Source organism: Rhinopithecus roxellana, chromosome 1 (genome assembly GCF_007565055.1).
Source record: "Rhinopithecus roxellana isolate Shanxi Qingling chromosome 1, ASM756505v1, whole genome shotgun sequence".
NCBI classification, from domain to species: Eukaryota; Metazoa; Chordata; class Mammalia; order Primates; family Cercopithecidae; genus Rhinopithecus; species Rhinopithecus roxellana.
The window spans coordinates 179,168,251-179,196,211 of NC_044549.1; the positions used below are offsets into that span (position 1 = coordinate 179,168,251).

General features: G+C 39.0%; 1 protein-coding gene across 1 annotated transcript in view; it reads left to right on the forward strand.

Moving 5' to 3' along the window:
• The window catches only part of NEK11 (NIMA related kinase 11), a 321,378-nt gene that overhangs the window by 2,085 nt on the left and 291,332 nt on the right, over positions 1-27,961 (forward strand). Inside the window, exon 2 of the mRNA XM_030933708.1 lies at positions 780-1,049. Coding sequence (XP_030789568.1) covers positions 880-1,049 — 170 coding nt within the window. The 5' untranslated portion in view covers positions 780-879. The remainder of the gene's footprint in view (positions 1-779; positions 1,050-27,961) is intronic.

The following is a 27,961-nucleotide window of genomic DNA, read 5'->3' on the forward strand; positions in this document are numbered from 1 at the left end:
TCATGATCTGCCCGCCTCAGCCTCCCAAAATGTTGGGATTACAGGCGTGAGCCACCGCGCCCAGCCTAAACAGTCTTGCCTTTCATAACTGTCACATCTCATAGCTCCCTGAAGAACTACAAATATATGTGTAACATTTATATTCCACTGACATTAAAAGATATACACAATGTGTACAATAGGAACTTTAGAAACTAGAATTTGCTGAGCATGGGAAAAAATTCTCTCTGAATCCTTATCTTTCTTTGCATCTGCTCTAATAAATGCAAAAACTGTGGTTTAACATCTACAGAAAAAAAAAAAAATCTAAAGGAAACAGCACCTGCTAATTCCTTGTTTAATCCTAACTCTCTTTGTAAACCAAAGTAAACATAAGGTGGGAAGAGGGCATTACAAAAAGGTTGATGCAGATATATAGATTTAAGGAAGTGATAATGTTCTTGTATTTGGAGTCTTTTATAAGTAGGTGGGGAGTATAAATCTTAAATGAAGAGATTGTTGATTGTAAAACAGATGTCCATCCCAGATATTTGTGGAAAGTTGGCTATAATTCAGTTCTGCCAAATTTCAATGTACAAAGGGAGGCTCTTCCTGTGAAGGATTGCCTTCTACTGGAATTTGTGGTATCTCTACCTTTTAACATTTTTCTTTCAAGTCGTTAACCAATATGTTGTCATTCAGTCTGCTGATCAAGGTGCAGATAATCACTGCACTTACACTTTTTGTTAGAGATCGTTTAGCATCCTTTAGACCTGATCTTTGAATTTTTCATCTTTAAGGAATTGACCAACACTGTTTGGATGAATTTGACCATTTCTTAGGAGACTCGAATGTTAAGTTTCTATAAATGAATGAACCAGTTCTCTCTTGTTTGGAGCAATGCTGAAATTCCAAGAGGCAGCTAAGTGTGTGAGTGGATCAACAGCCATTTCCACTTATCCAAAGACCTTGATTGCAAGAAGATATGTGCTTCAACGGAAACTTGGCAGTGGAAGTTTTGGAACTGTCTATCTGGTTTCAGACAAGAAAGCCAAACGAGGAGAGGAACTGTAAGTAAAAATACTTCGTATGAATCTTGAGTAGGCTGCTTTTTGTTTGCAAGTCTTAGCTGATTAAGAACATGAAGGAGGCCAGGTATGGTGGCTCATGCCTGTAATCCCAGCACTTTGGGAGAAGGTGGGCGAATCACTTTGAGGCCAGGAGTTCAAGACCAACCTGGCCAATATGGCAAAACCCTGTCTCTACTAAAAATACAAACATTAGCCAGGCAGGGTGGTACATGCCTGTAATCTCAGCTACTCGGGGGGCTGAGGCACAAGAATCGCTTAAACCCAGAAGGCAGAGGTTGCAGTGAGCCGAGATCATGCTACTGCACTCCAGCCTGGGCAACAGAGCAAGAATGTCAAAAAAAAAAAAAAAAAAGCATGGAGCAATGTCCACTTTGCTCTTTATACCAAACCAAGTATTTCGTGAAGATAGGTAAGCTCCCTAATTAGTCTTTCGTATTAGGTTTAAAGACATTTCAGCAGGTGAATATAATATCCAAATGACCTTGAGAAGGGAGCTAGAAATGGGAAAGATTATGTGAAAATAAGATGTTTGGGCATGCCACAGTCTCAGTGACAATATTGCTTCCACTTAACTTGATTGGAACTTCTTGAATGAGAAAATGAGAATTGTTCATCATGACTATTTTTAGAAATATTACAAAATACAAAGGAACAGTTATTAACATTTGAGATGAATAGGGTATACCAAAGAAAGTACAGTATTAATTTTCTTTGGGCTTTCTATGGGGGAGATTTTCAAATTCCGTAATCAGAAAGCCGTCAGATTAAATACTTAAACCAAATGGACAGTCCCATTTAAAATTAGCTTATGTTGATGACCGCCTTGTCACCTTGTCTCTTTTGATTATAATCGGACCCTATACACTTTGATAATAGAGAAAAACTCTTAAAAACTTTAGATGGTACCTCCCTTGCAGATAAACCTCCATTTTTGGTATAAAGGTTTTTTAATTTCCTGCAATGGAAAGTAAGTTGGAACTGAAGTTAGGGTAAGAAACTTGCCTATCAGAAATGCGGGAGGAACAGAAAGCAGAAGGAAGAATGATCCAAGATATCAGCCCTTAACCCCAGAAGACCACATTTTCATCCCATAGTATATTGTTTTCTTCTGAGGTTTTAAGGCTACTCTAAGTTCTTCCAGCTTTTGCCTATTGGATATTTCAGAGTGGATTTAAAATCAGTGTGATAAACACTTTTCTACATCCTCATAGGTCATAGGAATTGTAAAGGTAAATGTTAGTGATGTTACTACTTTGTTTTGAAACTCAACCTTTTAAATGGTCTCTGTCCAGAATTTTTAAAAGCTGTAATTATCTAGAATTTATAGTTTTTAGTTAATTTCTACATGAGGGATGATAAAAGAGCTGGCGTTTTTCTGATGTCCTTAGAACATGCATTATGATTCCTACTGAAAAGGATTTTTTTCCTTTAATCCTAGAGGTGCTTTTCTACCCATTTAGAATAGAATGACAAATTTCTGACAATTATTAGAGAACCTTTATGGAAACGTTGAGAGTAAGACCTAAACCAGACCCAATACTTCTAAAAACTACACTGTAGGATCATATCCAATTTTGGTTTCTTCAACTAATGAGGAATATGAAAAATTTTAAGATAATTCACAGGAGGACTAAAAAGTTGATTAAAAGGATGTAAAATAAGATGTATGAAGATCAAACTTGAAACCTTTAGACTTGAGATAGTGAGTGAGTGGAGAGAGTATATTTGTAGTTGGGGGGAAGAGAGAGAGAAAGAGAACGAGAGAGAAGAAAGGGGGCTGGGGCTGGTTGGTTGGTAAGTGAATTGTTAGTGATTTTTCTTGTACCTGAACCAATCTTAAAAAAGTATGACCAGAGCTGAAGATGGCAGACAGAGTCTGTGTTTGTGGAATGAATCCAATGGTGAGGATAACGGACAAAAATCATTTGGCACCAGAAGGTCTAGTCCAGAATCTCTGGGAAAGGAATCTTTCATCATCAGAATCCAAAACATATTATTGCATACTGGCCACATGTGGCTTTCAGATGTCTTTTGTTTGGTCTGGGTAGTGTTTCTTTTTAGTAAATTAGTCAGTTTTTTTGTTTTGTTTTGTTTTGTTTTGTTTTTTGAGACAGAGTCTCACTCTGTCGCCCAGGCTGGGGTGCAGTGGCATGATCTTGGTTCACTGCAACCTCCACCTCCCAGGTTCAAGTGATTCTCCTACCTCAACCTCCCAAGTAGCTGGGATTACAGGAGTGCACCACCACACCCGGCTAATTTTTGTATTTTTAGTAGAGACAGGGTTTCACCATATTGGCCAGGCTGGTCTTGAACTACTGACCTCAGGTGATCCTCTCGCCTTGGCCTCCCAAAGTGCTGAGATTACAGGCATGAGCCACCATGCCTGGCCAGTAGTTAGTATTTTTAAATGAGCAGCTCATATAAATTGAGCATGTTGTCTTCTCTAGGAAAAAAAAAAAAAAAAAAAAGATTTGGTAACGTTTGCTAACATCAGTTCCTGTGTAGCCACAATGGGCTGCTAAAGCTAGGTAGCAGCTACTCCTTTAGACAAATTCTGTATTCTCCAGTTAGCCACATTCCTGCCTCTCCTCACTGTCTCTTGCATACAGCTGCATCACACCTTTCCACTACCTGCCAACCTTTGTAGACAATTGCTTTTAGAATTATTTGCTAAAATCAGAAAAAAGTGTGAATGTGACTACTCACAAAATTCTAGAATGCTATAATAGAAACAGAGCAGTATGGTGTCATTGTTAAAATACCAGCTTTGGATGTAAACAAGGAGTAAAGCCAGGCCTGTTCTTAATGTGAAGTCTAGATTCTGCACATTCCTAATCTGAGCTTTGGTTTTCTCATCTTTAAAATGGGTATAATACCTCATAGGACTGTAATAATAATACGATATCTGCATATTTATGTAAGATTTAGATATCACATTGCGTCGCTCATAATTATCCCTCAAAAGCAGCACAGATTCACCTTAATTATAAACAATCCAAGTTAAAGGAATAATTAAAGGAAGCCTAACAAAACTTTAGCTAATTACCACCCAATGACTGCAATTGGAAACCTCTAATAAATGGAAGGTTTTTTTGGATTACTTTTAAATGAGAAAAATTTCCCAAATAAACCAATCTGAAACCAGGAATGTAATTTTAAAAACTTATTCAATGATTTTTCTTGAGATTGTAACAATTCTGTTGTCATCTTTTATATCTCTATGGCTGTCCAAAATAAACTAGTTCTCAAAATGTGAACCTTTTAGCTAAGGTATCAACTCATCAGTGATTGTTATGTGTAATGCATGTATGGAGGCAGGAAACTAAACTCGTTTTTTGTTTTTTTTTTTTTGTTTTTTTTTTAGTGTTGATACTGAATCATTAGTTTGTGAGCAAAGCACATTATAGCACTACTCATTGTCTAAGCAATTTGACTAGATAATGGTTTTAAATTATGCTTTACATGCTAGACATAGGGAATTGGTTAATGTTAGAGGTGGCTAGAAGGTGAATAGTTTTTAGAGATTTTTATAATGGTATGAATGCTATTCCTTCAACACATCTGAATAGGTATGACTTCCCTTTTTGTTTTGCAGATACACCCTTAACTTTTTGAGCTCATGAGGAAGGTATCAGACTCTACCTTGGTATCAGTGTTAAAGGAGTGACTTGGGTAGACCATAAATTTGTAGGACTTATGACTAGTTCCTGTGAAATACAGATTCCTTATGTACGTTTCTAGATTTAATCAGAACTTGACAAAATGGAAGAGCTATATGTACATAGTACTTAACTTTTCAATCAAAGTATTGCAATTTATCATTATGCCACCTGGGGGCATCACTCCACCATTGACATTTTGCATATGGGATGACCTGTAATTTTACAATGTAAATACCATATTCCTTTACATTTTTATTGACTTTCTGAATTAGCTGTGAGATTAAAATAAAAGCTACAGACATTGCACTTGCTTGATGCATGTTTGTAGAGTTTTCTTTCTGGCATAAATATCGGGCATTGCTTGTTTCATTATAACAGTAGAATAAAATTAAACTGTTAAAATGCGTAGTGGATAGGATAGAGGTTTTTCCTTTATTATGCATCATGAAATTCATAAAACAATATTTGAGAATATTTTCTTTCATAATTATAGACACTCTGGTCTAATTATGTTGTCATAGTCCTAAAAAGATTGTGCTAGTTCTTATTCATTTTATTTTATAGTTTTGTTAAGTTGTCAAAGTATCTTTTCAAAAAATCAAACCCAAAAGATTTGATCAGCCAAGAAACTATTTTGGCCCTTAACATTAGCATAGTGCATGTAATTTAATAGAAAAGAGATGTTAAGGAAATAGGTTTACCCTAAAATACATGATTAAACTTGTAATTAATCATGGCCACAGCTGCAATGAGTTTCAACATTCATCTTATTGGCATAGAATGTTTGTGATAATGATTTTTTAAAAATTTATCGCATTTAAGATACAGTGATCTTACTATGCAGAGTTGGTTTTCTGCTATAGTCTGTTTTAACCTGTCAACTATTAAGTATTTAATACAATTTAAATATTAAACCTTTGCTTTGGACTCAGCACGAGAGAGGAAACTGAGGCAGTAGGAGATAAGGCCTGGCCCTCAGGTGCTTCCAGTCTGGAAGACTAAATCAGCACACACAAAACAACTAGTATACAGCACAAGACAATGCTTAAATATCTGTGTGTCAGGTTGTTGCTGCCACACAGATATTTAAGCATTGTCTTGTGCTGTATACTAGTTGTATACGGAGATGTTGGAGTGGCCACTGCCTAACTCCCTTTCTAGCTCAATATGGTAATTATCTTATTGTTTCTATGTACTATCTAATTTATGTGTATTTTCCCCCTTGGTCCTATCCATGTACATATCCAAACATTTTTCCCCTTAACTGTGATCCTACATCTTGGTCTTTGCCTAAATATGGGAAAAATGGTAAACATGGAAATGTTTTATCTCTATAGAAGGCATTTTTTTCCCCTTCTATCTCATATGTCTGTCTAAGATGAGGATCAGGAATTAAATAGGAAAAGGCCTACAAGTCCTTAAAAAAATGTCCCTCAAGTCCAGGTTCTTGCCTCCTCGGAGAGCTCTTGGGTCCATATTAAAGCAGATTTTTAGAAGTCCTAGCAAGCTGATTTCCCACCCAGCTATGGAAACAAAATGAAGGATAGGGGGCCAAGAGTTGATGCTAGAATGAATCATACTAACAGAGGGGAGTGGTCTTAGACCATAAGAGTAAGGGAGGTAGAAAGTAAGAAAAAGATAATTGAAAAAATCCCCAAAGCCAAAACAGTCTGGGTCCATTGTTGTAAAGCTCTCCCTACTCCAGTTTCTACTTATAGAAATCTCAGACATGCAGCCCTGTTCCAAAGTACTGTATTGAGATAGAATCACCAATTGGCATGGAGTCAAAAGGGCTCAGGGTCTTTAAAGGACTGAACCATAGTTGAGTCACCACCCTGGGGTCCAGGCCTCAGCTTTTCATATTCATATACCCAGAGATGGTCAGTCTTGGAGAGGAGCTTATATTAACTAAATCAAGAGAAGGTAGATCTATAAACCATGATGCCACTTATTAATCTGGTTCCTGGGATGAACAGTACCTCCTCCTTTTGTGCGCCCTCCCACCATTTTCTGGTAGATGTTCTGGAGAAGCTGTATATCTAATCAGAAGTGAAAATATAACCAAAATAAGCAGGCAGAATAATTGGGCAATTATTCGCTTAAACCAGGTAAAGGCTCTCTTCTTTGAACTTGACAAAATGGAATAGCAGCTGTATGTACATTCTAAGTGGCTATTGCTGTGGGAGCCCTGAGACCCAGTGTTTATCTACTAAATAGCTCTGGATGCATACCCATACAATTATTCTTAGGGTACCTCCTTTCCCAATATTGAAAGGAATGTGTATACATTTTACAAAAAGTTCAGGTGTGCATAAAGAAGCAGTAAAATAATCTATAATCCTGCCTCCAACTTGTGGTCTTTTCTGTATGCATTGACAAATATTCAGTCTTTTAAGGAAACATGACATTGGTACCAGTCATTGCCTCAGAGGTGGGAGACAGGAAGAGAAGGAGACTTCACTTTTTACTGAACCCTTTCTGTGCATTTGGAATGGTGTATCATAGGCAAGACTGAAACAAAACAAACCCCACAAAATAAAGTGAAAAAACCCCACATATGCATTCAACAAATACTGGTCACCGTTTACTGGTCATCTGGAGCTTGAGTCTGGTCCAGTGATTCTTAACCTTGACCAAACGGTGGAATCACAGTATTTAAAAAGTACAGATGCTTGAGTCATACTCCAGTGAATTCTGTTTGGCCTGGGGTATGGCCAAGGATTTTTGAAAACTTCCAGGTGATTCATATGTGTCACTAGACTTGAAATATCTGGTCTGGAGGTAAAAACTCTGCTTCCATAATCATAAATAATTATAGCTGCAATAACTTGTGAAAGAAAAATCTTGGTTCTTGTGAGGTACAATAAACTCATCTATGCTTGCAGGATGGGAGGTTGGGCGAGGCAAGACTTCCCTGAGAACTGTCAGCTGAAATCCGAAGAATTACTAAGAAGTAGCCAGTGTTTTTCACAATTTATTGAGCATCAGAATTGTCTGGAGAGCTTATTAAAACAGATTGCTGGGCTCCCCCCTACACCAGAGGTTTCTGATTCAGCAGATCTGGTGGGCGGGGCCTGACAATTTGCATTTCTTTTTTTTTTTTTTTTATTTAATAACTTTATTTATTTTTTTTTATTATACTTTAAGTTCTAGGATACATGTGCATAACGTGCAGGTTTGTTACATATGTATACTTATGCCATGTTGGTGTGCTGCACCCATCAACTCGTCAGCACCCATCAATTCATCATTTATATCTTGTATAACTCCCCAATGCAAGCCCTCCCTCCTCCCCCCTCCCCCCTCCCCATGATAGGCCCCAGTGCGTGATGTTCCCCTTCCCGAGTCCAAGTGATCTCATTGTTCAGTTCCCACCTATGAGTGAGAACATGCGGTGTTTGGTTTTCTGTTCTTGTGATAGTTTGCTAAGAATGATGGTTTCCAGCTGCATCCATGTCCCTACAAAGGACGCAAACTCATCCTTTTTTATGGCTGCATAGTATTCCATGGTGTATATGTGCCAGACAATTTGCATTTCTAACAGTTGTTACTGCTTCTCAGAGGACTGCGTTTTGAGGATCCTTGTACTAGGCAAAGGGGTGGGAGCACAGTTGTGTTCAATGTGAAAGGCACTAAAATGGAATAGGGTTCCGTGTTTATACAATCTTATGCTTTTTTAAAGCACGAAAATGTAAGCATTTTCCCATGTTAGTAAATACTCTTTAAAAGCATCATTTTTAATGCCTGCATAATAGTCTATGGCTTTCATGTCATTTAACTGCCTCTTGTTGGATATATAGATTCTGGTACCTTCTTTGAAGTAGAAGACTATTGTGCCTTTTAGCGTCCTCAGCAATTTGATGTGACGACTGTTTCAGCATTTTCTTCCTGTCAGTAGCATAACTGAAAAACTAAGGAACCAAGCTTTGGTCACTGAGAAGTGACAGGCATTCTGTGTCATTCAGTGGAATCACTTTTTGGGTCAGTTGTGAGTTATAGCTACACTTGCTTGGTAGTAATTAGATAAAAATAACTTCTTCTTCTTTTTTTTTTTTTTGAGACAGAGTCTTGCTGTATTGCCAGACTGGAGTGCAGTGGCGTAATCTCAGCTCACTGCAGCCTCCACCTCCCGGGTCCAAGCAATTCTCCTGCCTCAGCCTCCCGCATAGCTGGGATCATAGGCACGCACCACCACACCAAGCTAATTTTTGTATTTTTAGTAGAGATGAGGTTTCATCATCTTGGCCAGGCTGGTCTCGTGATCCCAACCTCATGATCCACCTGCCTCGGCCTCCCAAAGTGCTGGGATTACAGGCGTGAGCCACCGTGCCCAGCATGAATAATAATTCCTACTAAAATGTGTGGGTTTTTGTAATATTAAAAATACGCTTTCAGCTATTCAGATTGTGACTATAATTTCTGCCATTTAATAGCTGATAGCCTTTAGCAAAGCTAATGTTTATACATTGCATCTACTAATACCTACTTATGGATATTTCTGTCTGATTTATTTAATCATTTTAACATATCTTTACTTTCAGTTTTGAGTCATTTAAAGCAAAACATCAATAGAGTTAATGAGTTCAACTTTGAGCTCAAGCTATGTATTCTTATTAAAGCTACTATTTCTATATTATGTGTAGGGGTTCTCTAGTGGTTATCTGTGAAGGGAGAGTGGGTTTATTGAGTGGGCTGAGTTAATTTAATAGGATTCAGTGGTTTACACAGTGGAGAGTTATGAAAACAATTTGGAGGAAACTAATGATTTCTTTCTATTTTGCCCTGCCAGACTTCAAAACACAGTTTCTTTCAGTTTCTCACAGTTTAAAAAAAACTTCCTGCTTATCTTTTTTTTTTTTTTTTTTTTGAGATGGAGTCTTGCTCATCACCCAGGCTGGAGTGCAGTGGCGTGATCTCGGCTCACTGCAAGCTCGGCCTCCTGGGTTCACGCCATTCTCCTGTCTCAGCCTCCTGAGTAGCTGGGACTACAGGCGCCTGCCAACGCGCCCGGCTAATTTTTTGTATTTTTAGCAGAGACGGGGTTTCACCGTCTTAGCCAGGATGGTCTCCATCTCCTGACCTTGTGATCCACCCGCCTCGGCCTCCCAAAGTGCTGGGATTACAGGCGTGAGCCACCGCGCCCGGCATTCCTGCTTATCTTTTAAGAGAAAGTATAACATGAAAACATATTAAAATCTCTTTTAAAACAGTTCAGATTCTTAGAATCTTGTGCTTAGGTTCCTCTAAGTAAATATAGAAAGAGTACATTTGAGCTTCACTTTGTGCTTTGCCAGTTCTCTGCACACAATAAGGTCAAGCCTCTGAGCTTCTGGCCATGTTACATTTAGAGTTTGGGAGATGGAATGGATAAGGGGAGAAGAAAATGCAAGGGCACATAGTTACTTTGATTAGTTTCAATCATGGTAATGAAGTCAATATTCTGAGGTAAATGACTTTCCTGAGGCTGCTTTGCTGCATGTGTTAGCATAAAAGAAACCATGTTCTTTATATCTGGTTTTTAATATTTACAGATCAAAGATGACTAATAAAATATTCTAGGATGAGTAGGCTTCAGGGAAACCCTCAGTTTCTTTTTGGCTTGGGCAGGGGCCAAAAAAGCCTCCTTTTAAGACTGAATTGCCAAGAAACATTTAGGAAGAAGACAACAGTTAAGAAGAAGGCAGCAATACTCAAAATTTCTTCTTAAAAAGAATTCTTTTTTCTTACATTACTGTTGTTTGAAAGAAAACAAAAGTGATTTATTTAAAATATTACAGCTGTGTTAGTGTCAGCAGTAAAAGTATATTAAATTACAATAGTATACTTGTTAGATTTTCAGACTTATTTAAATTTATCATTCCACTCTGTTCTTCCAGTATGTTGTTCTGGTGAATATGAGTGTAGGGAAGCTGACGGTTTGGCTAACACTGAATGATATCCTATGAAATATGGAATAGCATTCTTCATTTAAATGTATGAGACGGGGGAATATCTAAGCTATTCTAGTAAATAATAATAATAATAATAAATGTAATTGGATATGCTGATCCCTTTACATAGTCATTGTTGACTTCCTAAAATTTTTAACGTGCAAGATTTGTGTGTTAAGCCTATTAAGTTATTGTATCTCATTATTCAATAAATAAAGTATTTTAGAATGAGTGCAAAAAATGCAATAGCAAAATTTGATGGCTGTAGTCTACCTTGTGGGTTTTTTTCCTTCACCTAAAAGGGCTTTTTTCATTGAGATGTATTATAATAAAAAGTGAGCTGATTTTTAATAGAGTCCAGAGGAACCTCAATAACCAAATCCAGAGTTTTTAATGATTGGTGAATATTAGAATATTCAGTCAACTAATTTCCTGACCCCAAAGCAAGCATGACACCCTCAAGTATGATCTGTAACTAGCCCTTCTTGCTGTTGTTTCTACACAAGCAGCCTTTTTGGGAGAATTTTTCCTCCAACAACTTTTGGTGCATCCAGCAGCCCTGCTCTCTTCCTGGCAAGCAGCAGGCAGTTCTCTTTTACCACTGCTTACTTTAACTGGATCAGTTGAGGGAGGCATCTGTTTTGCTCAGTCCTTTCCTTCTAAACTGATCTGGTTCCTTTTTGATGCATGAATATCTCTTAAGAGTAATATGGGCAATTTTGGCCAGCACCCAACTTTATACCTATTTTGAACTGAAAATTTTAGTTGTGATATCATCTACCTTTAAGTAACTTGAAATTAGATACTTACATGACTTAAATTTTAAAAAAATGAGAAGGGAGAAAATTTCTTAAGTTAAAATTAGTTTCTGGATCAATTTATTACTCTTCAACTGATTTTCCTGGGGAAAAAAGTTTAGTTGCCATGACATCCACGTTTAAAAAGTGCACTTTGAGTGATGTGCATGACTTACAAGTCAACCTAAGAGAAAAACAACCCTCATGTTACTCATAGTTCTTGGTCAGTTATTCCTAAGCTTGGTTTTTGGAAAGAGTAATTTGTAAATTTAATTAAGAGTAATTTGTATATCTATGTGGGAAATAAACATTGTTGGCACCAGAGTTCTAAAAGTAGTTAGTTTACTCCACCAATTGTGCATTGTATAGATAACGTTATGTAGTATCAAAAATAAGCAGTTAATATTGTGTGACCTTTATTGCTTTAAAATGCTATGAAATTGAATTTCCATTCCATAGTTTAATGAGAACACTTTTTATTTATCCGATACTCTTATAAGCCCTAGTACCTGCTACTCATGAATGAATAATTATGAACCTTTGACATGCTATAGAACATACTTATTAGTATAGTAGTGCTGTATTTATTTGGGTAGTTATATGGAAAAAAAAAACACCCAAAGTTTTAGTTATTAAGAAAGCAAACCCTGAGCCTCATGAAACATGTGGGAGTGATGGATATGCTCATTATCATGATTGTAGAGATGGTGTCATGTCTCATGGGTATACACATGTATCAAAATTTGGCAAATTATACACTTAAAATATGTGCAGTGTATTATATGTCAGTTGTACCTTAATAATTGTGTTTAGAAAAAGCAAAAACCCTGTACCATGATATATGAAAACCCTTAAGATTGTTAAACTGGCTGAATTTGCAGTTACTGATGATAATCATTATGAAACTTGACAGTTTCAGCCGAGTGTTGCTTTTTAATCTTGGGTTCATACCAGCCAGTTTTATTGTCTTTAGCTCAGAGAAAAATTATAGGCTTTGTTTTTGGTACCTTTATTGGGCAAGTGAAGAAGGGAGGTCAAAATGTAGTTGATAATATTGTCCTAGGTTTCCAACTTTCTAAGAGTGGAAAATTTGGAATATTGAATTTTTGATTAGAATGTGCTTGGGTGTCAATTTTCTCAGTCTCTCTCACGTGCATTTTAATTAAAGTTTGGTTGATGTTTCCACTTCCCTATTAGTTTGAATTTTGAGAAACCCTTTAAAATCTAATCACTTAGCTATGGCTGCTTTCCTTCAGGGGAGATTCAAGGAAGATTTGTGGCCCAACAGCCCTACATTTCCTCTCTTCTTTTCTTATGTCTTCCATCTCATAAGGCTCATACAAATGCATACACTGTGAGTTTGGGGATAATATCAGCCAATCCACTTTTTATGATATTGGATTTGCTATTTGGTGATCAGCTGCTTTTAATTTATATTGCTATTTCAAAGACATTTTGGTGCAAAGATTACTGAGCTCTAATGAGTAGTTTCTATTATTTTTAGAATTGCTTTAGTAATCAAAATTACAGGAAGGATTAATGACGGATGTGAGTTGCAAGGCAGTTTAACATTACTTAAAAAAACAAACATTTGGGTATTCCATATAAATTGGACCTGACACATATCTGAAATTGCATTTTAAGTAAGCTTTAAAGCAGTTGACTACTGAACTTACAGAGAGTAAGTACATATTCAAAAGGTTTTGAAAACTGACAACAGTAGATAATTTCCCCCAGATAAAGCTTATTTTGGCATTATTTTGCTAGCTCACGTAACCATAAAAGCTCTGTATGTGTGTGTGTGTGTATACATACATAAATATATACTCGTGTATGTGTGTGTATGTGTGTGTTTAGGGTGTGTATCTGTGTATGCATTTTTTAATTTGACCGTTTTTTAGTTCAACACTAGTTTCAGCAGCAAAAGTTGTGTTCAGCTGGTAATAATATCCTGTTCTGATGGATGAAGAGGCAAGGGCTCAATATTTCATAACTATACTTGGACAGGAACTCAGTATTGAGTACTTGGAAGTACTCAGTGGAGACTTCTACTGTATAAGAATTCAAAAGGCGATTCCAGGGCAAGCTGGCCGAATAACAACAGCTCTGGTCTGCACCTCCCAGTGAGATCAGTGTAGAAGGCGGGTGACTTCTCCATTTCCAACTGAGGTACCTGGTTCATCTCATTGGGACTGGTTAGACAGTGGGTGCAGCCCACGGAGGGCGAGCAGAAGGAGGGTGGGCTATTGCCTCACCTGGGAAGTGCAAGGGGTCGGGGAGCTTCCTCCCGTAGCCAAGGGAAGCTATGAGGGATTGTGCCCTGAGGAACAGTGCATTCCAGCTCAGTCTCTCCCACTGTCTTCACAACCTGCAGACCAGGAGACTCCGTCGGCTGCCTATACCACAAAGGCCCTGGGTTTCAAGCACAAAACTGGGCAGCTGTTTGGGCAGACACCAAGCTAGCTGCAGGGTTTTTTTGTTTTGTTTTGTTTTGTTTTCCATATGCCAGTGGTGCCTGGAACGCCAGCGTGATGGAACTGTTCACTCCCCTGGAAAGGGGGCTGAAGCCAGGGAGCCAAGAGGTCTTGCTCAGTGGATCTCACCCCCACGGAACCCAGCAAGCTAAGATCCACTGGCTTGAAATTCTCGCAGCCAGCACAGCAGTCTGAAGTCGACCTGGGATGCTTGAGCTTGGTAGGGGGAGGGGTGTTCACCATTACTGAGGCTTGAGTAGATGGTTTTCCCCTCACGGTGTACACAAAGCTGCCAGAAAGTTCGAACTGGGTGGATCCCACTGCAACACCACAAAGCCACTGTAGCCAGACTGCCTCTCTAGATTCCTCCTCTCTGGGCAGGACATCTCTGAAGGAAAGGCAGGAGCCTCAGTCAGGGGCTTATAAATAAAACTCCCATCTCTCTGGGACTGAGCACCTAGGGGAAGGGGCAGCTGTGGGTGTAGCTTCAGCAGACTTAAATGTTCCTGCCTGCCGGCTCTGAAGAGAGCAGTGGATCTCCCAGCACAGTGTTTGAGCTCCGCTAAGGGACAGACTGCCTCCTCAAGTTGGTCCCTGACCCCCATGACTCCTGATGGGGAGATACCTCCCAGCAGGGGTTGACAGACACCTCATACAGGAGAGCTCCGGCTGGCATCTGGCAGGTGCCACTCTGGGATGAAGCTTCCAGAGGAGGGAACAGGTAGCAATCTTTGCTGTTCTGCAGCTTCCACTGGTGACACCCAGGCAAACAGGGTCTGGAATGACCCCCAGAAATTACCAGCAGACCTGCAGAAGGGGGACCTGTTAGAAGGAAAACTAACAAACAGAAAGCAATAGCATCAACAAAAAGGATGACCATGCAAAAACTTCATCCAAAGGTCACCAGCAGCAAAGACCAAAGGTAGGCAAATCCACGAAGATGAGGGAAAAACAGCACAGAAAGGCTGAAAAATTCCAAAAACCAGAATGCCACTTCTCCAAAGGATCACAACTCTTGTCCAGCAAGGGAGCGCAACTGGACAGAGAATGAGTTTGATGAATTGACAGAAGTAGCCTTCAGAAGGTGGATAATAACAGACTCCTCCGAGCTAAAGGAGCATGTTCTAACCCAATGCAAAGAAGCTAAGAACCTTGATAAAAGATTAGAGGAATTGCTAACTAGAATAACCAGTTTAGAGAAGAACATAAATGACCTGATGGAGCTGAAAAACACAGTGCGAGAACTTCATGAAGGAAGCATACACAAGTATCAATAGTCGAATCAGTCAAGCGGAAGAAAGGATATCAGTGATTGAAGATCAACTTAATGAAATAAAGTGTGAAGACAAGATTAGAGAAAAAAGAATGAAAAGGAACAAACAAAGCCTCTAAGAAATATGGGACTATGTGAAAAGACCAAACCTACATTTGATTGGTGTCCCTGAAAGAGACGGGGAGAATGGAACCAAGTTGGAATATGCACTTCAGGATATTATCCAGGAGAACTTCCCCAACCTAGCAAGGCAGGCCAACATTCAAATTCAGGAAATACAGAGAACACCACAAAGATACTATTCAAGAAGACCAACCCCAAGACACATAATCGTCAGATTCACCAAGGTTGAAATGAAGGAAAAAATGTGAAGGGCAGCCAGAGAGAAAGGTTGGGTTACTCACAAAGGGAAGCCCATCAGACTAACAACAGACCTCTCTGCAGAAACCCTATAAGCCAGAAGAGAGTGGGGGCCAATATTCAACATTCTTAAAGGAAAGAATTTTCAACCCAGAATTTCATATCCAGCCAAACTAAGCTTCATCAGGGAAGGAGAAATGAAACCTTTTACAGGCAAGCAAATACTGAGGGATTTTGCCTTACAAGAGCTCCTGAAGGAAGCACTAAATATGGAAAGGAGAAACCAGTACCAGCCACTGCAAAAACAAACCAAAATGTAAAGACCGTCAACACTATGAAGAAACTGCATCAATGAATGAACAAAATAACCAGCTAGCATCATGATGGCAGGATCAAATTCACACATAACGATATTAACCTCAAATGTAAATGGGCTAAATGCCCCAATTAAAAGGCACAGACTGGCAAACTGGATAGAGTCAGGACCCACTGGTGTGCTGTATTCAGGAGACCTATCTCATGTGCAAAGACAAACATAGGCTCAAAACAAAGGGATGGAGAAATATTTATCAAGCAAAAGGAAAGAAAAAAAAAAAAAAAGCAGGGGGTTACAATCCTAGTCTCAGATAAAACAGACTTTAAACCAACAAAGATTAGAAAAGACAAAGAGGGGCATTACATAATGGTAAAGGAATCAATGCAATGAGAAGAGATAACTATCCTAGGTATATATGCACCCAATACAGGAGCACCCAGATTCATAAAGCAAGTTATTAGAGACCTACCAAGGGACTTAGAATCCCACACAATGATTGTGGGAGACTTTGATGCCCCACTGTCAATATTAGACAGATCAACAAGACAGAAAATTAAGGATATTCAGGACTTGAACTCAGTTCTGGACCAAGCAGACCTAATAGACATCTGTAGAACTCTCCACCCCAAATCAACAGAATATACATTTTTCTCAGCACCACATAGCACTTATTCTAAATTTGACAACATAATTGGAAGTAAAACACTCCTCAGCAAATGTAAAAGAACAGAAATCATAACAAATGCTCTCTTAGACCACAGTGTAATCAAATTTGAACTCAGGACAAAGAAACTCACTAAAAACCACTCTATTAGGTGGAAACTGAACAACCTGCTCCTGAATGACTACTGAGTAAATAACAAAATTAAGGCAGAAATAAGTTCTTTGAAACCAATGAGAACAAAGACACAGCATGCCAGAATCTCTGGGACATAGCTAGGGCAGTGTTTAGAGGGAAATTTATAGCACTAAATGCCTACAGGAGAAAACGGGAAAGATTAACATCGACAATTGTCTATTTGTGCCCTTTTAGACTTTTTATTGTGGGTATTTAAGTCTATGAATTTTCCTCTACCACTGCCTTTGCTGTATCCCAGAGGTTTTGATAGGTTTTATCACTATTATAGTTCAATTCAAATAATTTTTAAATTTCCATCTTGATTTTATTGTTGACCCAATGCTCATTCAGGAGCAGATTATTTAATTTCAATATATTTCCATGGTTTTGAGAGTTCCTTTTGGAGTGGATTTTCAATTGTATTCCACTGTGATCTGAGAGAGTACTTGATATAATTTCAGTTTTTTAAAATTTATTGAGACTTGTTCTATGGCTTATCATATGGTCTGTCCTGGAGAACGAATGTTACAGGTGCTTATGCATAGAATGTATATTCCATAGTTGCTGGGTAGTACGTCATGTGGCTTTATTAACTTTTTATCTTGCTGACCTGTCTGTTGCTGTCAGTGGAGTGTTGAAATCCCCCACTATTATTGTGTTGCTGTCTATCTCATTTCTCAGGTCTAGTAGTAATTGTTTTGTAAATTTGGGAGCTCCAGTGTTGGGTGCATATATATTTAGGAGTGTGATGTTTTCCTTTTAGACAAGTTTTTTTTTTTTTTTTTATCATTGTATAATGTCCCTCTTTGTCTTTTTAAACTGCTGTTGTTTTAAGGTTTGTTTTGTCTGATATAAGAATAGCTACTCCTTGCTTTTGGTGTCCATTTGCATGGAATATCTTTTTCCACCCCTTTACCTTAAGTTTACGTGAGTCCTTATGTGTGAGGTGAGTCTCCTGAGAACAGCAGATAGTTGGTTGGTGAATTCTTTTTCATTCTGCCATTCTGTATCTTTTAAGTAGAGCATTTATGTTATTTACATTCAACATTAGTATTGAGATACATATTATTCTATTCATGGTGCTGTTTGTTGCCTGAATACCTTTTTATTTTTTCATTGTTTTTGTTTTATCGGTCCTGTGAGATTTATGCTTTAAGGAGGTTCTATTTTGGTGTATTGTGAAAATGTGTTTTCAAGATATAGAACTCCTTTTAGCAGTTCTTATAGTGCTGGCTTGGTAGTGGTGAATTCTCTCAGTATTTGTTTGTTTGAAAAAGACTGTATCTTTTTTTTTCGCTTAAGAAGCTTAGTTTTGCTGAATACAAAATTCCTGGCTGATAATTATTTTGTTTTAGGAGGCTAAAGATAGGGTCCCAGTCCCATCCAGCTTGTAGGGTGTCTGCTGAGAAATCTGCTGTTAATATGATGGGTTTTCCTTTATAGGTTACTTGATGCTTTTGCCTCACAGCTCTTTTTTTCCCCCCTTAATCAGAATATATATCTGGTTTCCAATAGAGTGATTCTTTTTTTTCTTAATTGTACTGTAAGTTCTAGGGTACATGTGCACAACATGCACGTTTGTTACATAAATATACATTTGCCATGTTGGTTTGCTGCACCCATCATCTCGTCATTTACATTAAGTATTTCTCACAGCTCTTAAGATAGTTTCCTTCATCTTGACTTGAGACAACCTGATGAGTGTGTGCCTAGGCAATGATCTTTTTGCAATGAATTACCCAGGTGTTCTTTGAGCTTCTCGTATTTGGATGCCTAGATCTCTAGCAAGGCCAGGGAAGTTTTCCTTGATTATTCTCTCAAGTATGTTTTCTAAACCTCTAGATTTCTCTTCTTTCTTGGAAAAACCAGTTATTCTTTGGTTTGGTTGTTTAGCATAATCTCAAACCTCTTGGAGGCTTTATTTAAAAATTCTTTTTTCTTTGTCTTTTTCAGATTGGATTAATTTGAAAGTCTTGTTTTCAAGGTCTGAAGTTTTTTCCTCTACTTGTCGATTCTCTTGCTGAGACTTTTCAGTGCATTTTGCACGTCTCTAAGTGTGTCCTTCATTTCCAGAAGTTATTGCTTTTTATGTATTCTATTCCACTAAAGTTTCTTCTTTTCATATCTTGTATCATTTTTTTTGATTTCATTAAGTTAGACTTCACCTTTCTCTGGTGCTTTCTTGATTAGCTTAATAACTGACCTCCTGAATTCTTTTTCTGGCAATTCAGAAATTTCTTCTTGGTTCGGATCCATTGCTGGTGAGTTAGTGTGATCTTTTGGGGGTGTTAACTTGTTTTCTCATATTACCAGGATTGTTTTTCTGGTTCCTTCTCCTTTGAGTAGACTATGTCAGAGAAACGATCTGGGGCTCAAAGGCTGCCATTCAGATTCTTTTGTCTCATGGGGGTGCTGCCTTGATGTGGTGTTCTCCCCTTTCCCCTAGGGATGTGGTTTCCTGAGAGCTGAACTGCAGTGGTTATTTGTCTTCTGGATCTAACCACTCAGCAGAGCTACTGGGCTCTGGACTGCTAGTGTGGAGTGTCTGCATAGCATCCAGTGATGTGAACCATCTTCAGTCTCTCAGCCATGTATATACCTGCACCTGCTGCAGTGGAGGTGGCAGGGGAGTGAAGTGGACTCTGTGGCAGTCCCTGGTTGTAGTTTTATTGTGCTAGTTTTGTGTTGGTTGGCCTCCAGCCAGGAGGTGGCGCTTTCAAGAGAGCATCAGCTGGGGTAGTATAGGAAGGATCAGGTGGTAGGTGGGGCCATAGAGCTCCCAGGAGATTATGTCGTTTGTCTTCAGCTACCAGGGCAGGTAGAGAAAGACCATCAGGTTGGAGCAAGGTTAGGTGTGTCTCAGCTCAGACTTTTCTTGGGTGGGGCTCGCTGTGGCTGCTGTGGGGTATGTGGGTGTGGTTCTCAGGCCAGTGGGATTATGTTTCCAGGGGTATTATGGCTGCCTCTGCTGCGTCATTAAGGTCACCAGGGAAGTGGGAGAAAACCAGTAGTTAAAGGCCTCATGCAGTTTCCACGTATCCCAAAAGGCCAATCTTACCCCTACCATGCCCTCTCAATAGCACTGAGTTTATTTCCAGGCAGCGGGTGAACAGGGCTGGGAACTTTCCCCAGGCTACCAGCCTCCCCACTGAGAAAGCAAGCAGTACTTTCAGGTTCTCTGTTTCCGCACCTGCCGCAGCTTCTGTGCTGTGTTTGCATTCCCTATTCACCCCCTCCCCCAGGTTCTGTCCAGGAAATTGCGTCTGGTCAAAATGGTTACAAAGTACAGCTGGAAGTTTCCTTCTCCCTGTGGTCTTTTCCCAGTTCCTCTGGCAGCCCTCCCCAAGGACCCCTGTGAGACAAAGTCAGAAACAGCTTCCCTGGGGACCAAGAGTGCCCACAGGGCTCTTCCTGCTGCTGCTTCTACACCTGTATTTCACTTGGCTCTCTAAATTTGTCTCAGCTCCAGGTAAGGTCAGATCCTTCTTCTGTGATCTGGACCTTCACGTTCCCCAGTGAGGATGTGTATTTGGGGGCAGACATCCCTCTTTCACACTTTGGGCACTCACAATGTTTTGGCTGTCTCCAGGTGCCTGCAGCAGCAATCCGCTTCCTTCAAAGGATCTGTGGATGCTCTTGGCTTTCCTGGTACGTTCCTGTGGTAGTTGTTGGAGCCGAAGTTCTCTATGTGAGTCTCCACGCACTGCTCTGTCCGATTGGGAGCTGCAAGTTAGTCCTGCCTCCTGTCCACCATTTCTTTTTTTTGTGTCCTGGCTAGTAACTTCTGAGTGGAATGATGCATCATTTATGTGTCACTTCAGCCTGAGGAGTAGAGCCCTCCTGACCTTGCAGCTTCTCTTCTGAGCTTTTGCATTGAGACGCTGGCAGCTGTGTACTGAAGCACTGTAAGGAGGATAGCTGCCTGCTGACTTGCTTTGCCTACAGGGGACTTGGTGTCCATTTTGACTTCCTGAACCTAAGGCTTGAACTAGCATAGCGTTTTCTAATTAATAGTACATACAGTAACAATGATTGTTTTTTGGCTGTAGTTAGCTAAAAGTTTTGTTAGTTTAGTATTTTGGTTCTAAAACACATTTTAAGTTAAAGGCATAAATCCATATACAATAACAAATCGACCTCATGGTATGGACTCAGCATGATTATGTTCTATGTGGAATCTAGAGACAAATTTAGAGATCCAATTTCAGATACATATTTCTGTGCAGTTTTTATACCAATTAGCAAGGAGACGATTGATGGTTGCTAGTCCTGTGAACCAGCAGTAGTTAGGCGGTATGTGTCCTAGTGGTATGCAGTTTGAGAATGAAAATTTTATCTTAAGACAGCCCACTTTTAATCGTCACTCTACACATCACTTATTTTGGGACTCTTCTTGCTTTTAGATGACAATTTAAAACATTGTCATTTCTTTAATTGGTATGTGTACTTATGTCACACAAGTGGCTTAATTTGTGTGCCCATCAGTGGCATGTTAAGCCCACTTTAGCCCATATATGTTACTCAACGTTGTAAAACGTGTGTTTTCTACTAAACTATCTATTTCAAGAGTTTGTCAGATAAACTGATGCAGAACCAAGATGTCAGTTTTGTCTTTTTATTTCCTATATTGCCTTATTTATAACAATAATACATGATCCTCCAAATTTGCCAGATATTGTTCAAACTGTGTTTTCTAAAAGTAGAGATCTTCTGAGGATTTTTTTTGTTTTTTAAACTATGTATCTATGAATACTTTTAACTGCATGTTATAACTAACAAAAACAATTTAAAAAAACAATTGTTGCTTGTGATAACACTAACATCAAGGAAATTTTGTTTAGATTGGGAAAATAAAACAGGTGTTTCAGTCCAAAAAAAAAAAAAAATTCAAAAGGCATTAATATGGCCCCTACTGAAAAGCCCACACTGAGAGGTACTAACTACTCATGCCTCTGCAGCATGAGGTTAATGTGGGGGTGTCCCCTCAGCAGCTGCCTCAAGCTCCTACTTTGCCATTAACCAGACTCACTCCAGGATTCCTTGGAAACTGTGTGCCTACCTGAATAATTTATTACCCAGTGATCAATTATTCATAATTCTTTATTACAACTGGAATAAAACCTAAAGGTGGAATCATTTTGCCACTTATGAATATCCAACAGATCATCAGGAGATTGCAGTAGAGTTTTAAGTCCTTGCGGTCCCCACTGCCTGTTTGTTTCTCTGAAGGGATTCCACAGAGAACAGCCTTCTGAGACGGGATTGAAATCAAAGAAAGCAGTAACAAATGACTCCCTGCTGGTCGTGCTGCATGGTTCATCTATTCATGCTGTTTGTCTTTTTAATTCTGGCCTCATTTATACCTAGAAATAAAATTTCAATTTGAAAGAATGTAGGAGACTTTTATGACACTGTTGGTTTATTAAATCATTCATAGGAGGTAGACAAGGACATAAAACTTAACACCTAGAATATCTTTTCTGGAATAAAATGCAGGAAATTTTAGTATGTTTTATTGACACTAATCATATTGCATTTGCTTGTTTCATCAGTTATATTTGAGTTATATTTTATCCATTTATTAGACCATATAAAAATGCCATATATTTTCCACATACATAGAAAGCATTTTAGTAAAAGTTCTATGAAAGTATAATAAGGCCAGGCACGGTGGCTCGTGCCTATAATCCCAACAATTTGGAAGACTGAGGCAGGAGGATCACTTGAACCCAGAAATTCCAGACCAGACTGGGCAATATTGGGAGACTCTGTCTTTACAAATAATGATAAAAAATTAGCGGGCATGGTGGCGCATGCCTGTAGTCTGTCCCAGCTGCTCGGGAGGCTGAGGTGGGAGGATTGCCTTAGCCTGAGGTGGTTAGGGCTGCAGCGAACTAGAATTACACCACTGCATCCTATCCTAGGTGACAGAGTGAGACCCTGCCTCCAAAAAAAATTAGTATAACCAAATGAAGCCTACTTCTTTAAAATTTGGGAAATGTAGTGGAAAATTGTTTGGCTTAAGCCAGACTGCTTAATTTTAAAAATAATCACCAAGCTTTAAAAAATATTTTGAAAATACTTGGAGAATTTTAATTGCAGTTACATTAGATTATAAAGCAGAAGGTTTGCCTTTGAGGTTTCTTGCCTCCCAACCAGTGCGCATAATTCTGTGACACTCCCCATTTTGGGTTGTCATTTCAGTGTTGTGGCATTTTCTCTGTAGTTACTTCCAAAATAAGTTAGTACTAATTTTGAGCATGAGTCCAGGGACCCTCCCTGGGGTTAATATTGCCAGGTCTAAAATACCCAAGCCTGTAGATAAAAATCCCAAACTGTCGAACAAGTATTTTTTAGTAGAGATTCCAGATATTTTTTGTATTGATGTTGGTTTACCAAATGGAATGAAGGCTAAATGTTTAAGCAACTTTTAAGTGGCCTAAACCCATATGTTTCACATAAGACCCTATATATCTCAGATAACCTATCAATCAGAGTTTAAATATGGATTAAGTTGTACTGTTATATACTGAAAATATATGGGTAATTTTTAAAACCTTTAAAAACTATATTAAAGATTTTTTTTTTTGATACAGAGTCTCAGTGTTGTCCAGTCTGGTCTCAAACTCCTGGTCTCAGACTCCTGGTCTCAAGTGATCCTCCCTCCTCAGCCTCCAGAGTAGCTATGCCCTGCTTCTTAAACTCTTAAGACAAATCTGAATATGTTATGAAGTAGAGTAAAACATTTGCATGATTTTTGACTTTATAATTAATTTTTAATAGGTTACACATTCATGTGGCTCAAAAAACATCAAAAGATCTAGTTTTGAGTTTCTCCTCATCCTTATCTTCCTTTTTCTGAGTTCTCATCCTCTTCCCTGAAGGGTAACCACTGTTAAGAGTTTCTTCTGGTTCCTTTTCGAATTGCTTTATGCATACATTAGCAACTTAAGAATACAGATTCTTATTTTTCCCCTTTCTGATAAAAGCTAGCATGTTGTACCTTTTTTTTTTTTTTTTTTTTTTTGGTTTTTTCATATGACACAATATCTTGGAGATATTTCCATGTTAGTGTGTAGAACATTTCCCCATTCTTTTTTTTTTTTTAAACTCAATAGTATGTTCCATGGTATGGTTGTAATATAATTTATTTAACCATTTTCCTGTTCATGTGCATTTGGGTTATATTAAATCTTTTCTTATTAAAAATACCACTGCAGTGGATAATCCTGAACATTTGTCATTTCACAAACATGCCACTATTTCTTGCATGAATTTTTAAGATAAAATACAAGATTTCAGAAATGTGCTGTTTTTGGCAGTCTCATTCCAGGGGTTTGAATTTATCCTTCTTTACTGTCAGGGGTGTTTTGCTGGCAACATTTGAGAAGTACTGCTGTAAACTTGTTATTAAGGCCTAGTGGTGGGATGATTTTTCACTTTCAGAAATAACTGCTGTGAAGTGATAGTGAGAACAGTGGTACCTTGCCATCCTATGTTTCTTGAAGGTAGTATAAGAAAAGTGTAAACCTGGTGGCAAGTTATGAGCAGAAATTATGTTGTAAAATTGTCTAGTTTTCTTGTTGACATTTGATAGAATGAAACACTTGCAGCTATGAGTTTTTGGAATAGGCTCCTACCCTCTGACCTTAAGCCCTACAGCACCAAACTCTGATGTCTTGTAAAATATTAATAGGTGGTATACCTAAAAAGATTTCCATGATTATACAAGCTTGGACCACAACATTGAACCAGTTTCTTTACTGAAGAACTCCTCAGATCCTTAAATTTGCTGGGGTAAAATTGTGACTTTTTAAGCCTGGATGTAGCAAGCAGCATTTCCAAAACATTTCACTACCGAACTCCTCTCCCCTCCCCCACCCCACCCCCAGGGACACCGTTATTAGCGTTAGTGTACCAAGGAGCCCAAATTGGGAAATACTACCCATGTTGGATACCATGGGCCCCGTATTGAAATTAGTGGTCACAAGTATATGTGATATTTAAATTTACAAAAGATTCACTGAGGGAAATAAGAATAAAAGTCACTATTTAAAAATTGACCATTATGAACAGTAGATGGTGGTAATGTAACATGTAGATCAACTATTAAGACATGTCAACATTTCCATTGGCAGCATTAATTCAAGGTCCAAAATGTCTTCACTTAATTACAGTCTACCAGTACTTTAATTTCACTGGCTAAATTAATAAAAGGCTAAACATAGGTATTTAACAAACTTTTAATTTCTCCCTAGGAAAAGCACAAATTGGCTGAGAACTAAATCTGAAGAAATCTTCTTATCTTCACAGATCATTGTAACTGGCATGAGCTAGATCTGGTTTTATTTGCCGTCCATGTATTAGTTTGATGTTTCCTAGCTTGTGTGTACACAAAGGTATATGTGTATTCTTTCTTTTTGAAAAGAAAAAGCTGTCAGTTTAACCAAACTTAACTCTCCAGTGTCCATGAGAATGGCAAAGAGCAGTTTCAGTCATTCATCAAGCATCTGAAACAGCCACAGCCTTTGTACTCCAGGAACTGACATTTGGGCTGAAAATAGGATGTGAATGCCAGTAACTCTATTAGAAGGGCCAATGGGATGAGAGAGATCAGGGTCTCTTAGAAGTTGAGAGGGATCTGAGCCACTTCCATTCTTTTGAGGCCTATTTAACTATAAGACTGTGTAACACAGGACAACAAAAATGGGATACACTTTAAATATTTACATTTGATAAAAAATTAACATACCAAAATGCAATACAATGTAAGATTACACAACTGACAAGATTATTATAAATTTTAATTCCTAGTGTATTAGACTTGGGGTGGCCCAGAAATGGGACACACATTTAAAGTTGTGGTGAACATCTTTCCAAGCTGTCAGTGTATCTTAGGGACAGAGGCTGTAACCCGGTTTAGAGCTCTTATTAAGAGTCAACATTTGTCCAGGCAGGGTGGCGCATGCCTGTAATCCCAGCAGTTTGGGAGGCCAAGGCTGGTGGATCGGTTGAATCCAGGGGTTGGAGACCAGCCTGGGCAACGTGGCGAAACCCCATGTGTACAAAATATACAAAAATTAGCCGGGTGTGGTCCCAGCTACTCTGGGGGCTGAGGTGGGAGGATTAAGCTTGTGAGGCAGAGGTTGCAGTGAGCTGAGATCGTGCCATTCTGGCCTGGGTGACAGAGCCAGACCTTGTCTCAAAAAAAAAGAAAAAAAAGAAAGTCAACATTTGAAGTCCTGCATGAATCTGCAGGCCTGAGCAAAAGAGACATAAGTCCTGATGCAGTTGATAAATCTAGAGGAACTGCAGGGAGTGGAGGTTCTTCCAGTGAAGGATATCTCAACTTACCTGATGATGGAGGGGAACCATGGCTCATGCCTGTAATCCCAGCATTTTGGGAGGCTGAGGTAGGTGGATTGCTTGAGCCCAGGAGGTGGAGACCAGCCTGGCCATTAGAGTGAAACCCTGTCTCTACAAAAATAAAAAAAATTAGCCAGGCATAGTGGTGCATGCCTGTAGTCTCAGCTACTTGGGAGGCTGAGGTGGGTGGATCGTTTGAGCCTGGGATGTGGAGGTTGCAGTGAGCCTAGATCGCGCCATTGCACTCCAGCCTGAGTGACAGCCTGTCTCTAAATAAAAAATGCACCCGATAGATGTGGAATTGCTGAATATGGCCAAGGGAGGGGTTTATCATTTAGGTTGATGGTTGTACCTTAGTTGGTGAAACCAAGGTTTGAAATTACTCTTCTAAGGTACAGTTGGGCAGTTTTTTCACCCTGCTTTTTCCTTTTTTCTGATCCAAGGGTGAGCTTGCTTCACCTTTCTTTCCAGATGTAGCAGAAGGACTAGCCTCAGGCAAGCAAGGCTGATGTCTTAATAAACTGTCTGGACCATGGCACCCCTGGGGCAGGAGAGCCTTGATGTCTTGCTGTGTTCCTCAGGCAGGAAGGGGGTCACTTTGATTTGAAGACCTATCTCTTCAGGTCCTGTAGTAAAAAATAGAGATGCAGTTTCTATCAGCCAAGTGCTTAATGCAGTAGAATCATTTAGTCTGTAAAAATTAGAAAGTAGTGTTTACTATAAGTAATCTACAGCATGAATGTCTTCATTCAGTCTTTGGTCAATGGATAGAATGCTGACAATGTCAGGCACTGTTTCAGGCAGTGAACAAAACAAAGTCTCAGTTCTCAGGGAGGGGACAGTCTAGTGAGGCTTTGGAAGGAAATAGACAATAAATACAAATATATAATATACTAAAATGTGATTAAAGACTATAGATAAAAATAAATCAGGGGCCAGGTATGGTGGCTCACTCCTGTATTCTTAGAACTTTGGGAGGCTGATATGGGAGGATTGTTTGAGGCCAGGAGTTTGAGACCAGCCTGGGCAACATAGTAGGACCCCATCTCTACCAAAAACAAAATCAGGATGTGCTGGCATATGCCTGTAGTCCTAGCTACTGGGGAGGCTGAGGTGAAAGGATCACTTGAGCCCAGGAGTTTGAGGTTACAGCAAGCTATGATTGCACCACTGCACTCCAACCTGAGCAGCAGAGTGAGACCCTGTCTTTAAAAATAATAATCATCATGAAATAAAAATAAAACAAGGAAAGAGGATAAGGAGTGTTGAATGTGTGTCTGGTAAATGCTAGTTGGTAGTTCATATTATGTTTGTTTAAGCAGTAAATATTTAGTCTGACAGAAACACCCAAAACAAAAGATCATTGGAAGAGATTTTGGAGCAAAATTTACCACTAAAGCTCTTGTTTTTCCAGTAGCAGAAGGATACAGTTTTCTTACGTATGTTTATGTTTCTACGTTTGGGCAATAGTGCAAAGAGACCAAGTATACTGTGTGTTAATCAGTTCCCTTTTTCTGGAGAGTTGGAACCATTTTACAGGGGAGTAAGGCATGAATGAGGGTGGGGAGAAATGGCACTTGGGGTTTTCTTCCGAAGGGCTTCATTTTACTGCCTTGAGATCAGTGAAGACTTTCACTTTTAGGTCTCTGGGCTGGTTCGGTCTGTCTCTGCCTCATTGTGTGTTTCTGCTCTGCTGAAGAGATTTCACACTGGGATGAATGGGTGCTATGGGATTGGAATAGAGAGATCTAGATGGTTGTCCCCATCCCTCCCCTTGTAGACATGGTCTCCTTGCCTATGCTAGGAGTTAGGTGTTTTCAGAGAGGCTGTGTTTTCCAGATTTCAGCTTCATTCAGTGCCTGAAGATATTTTGTT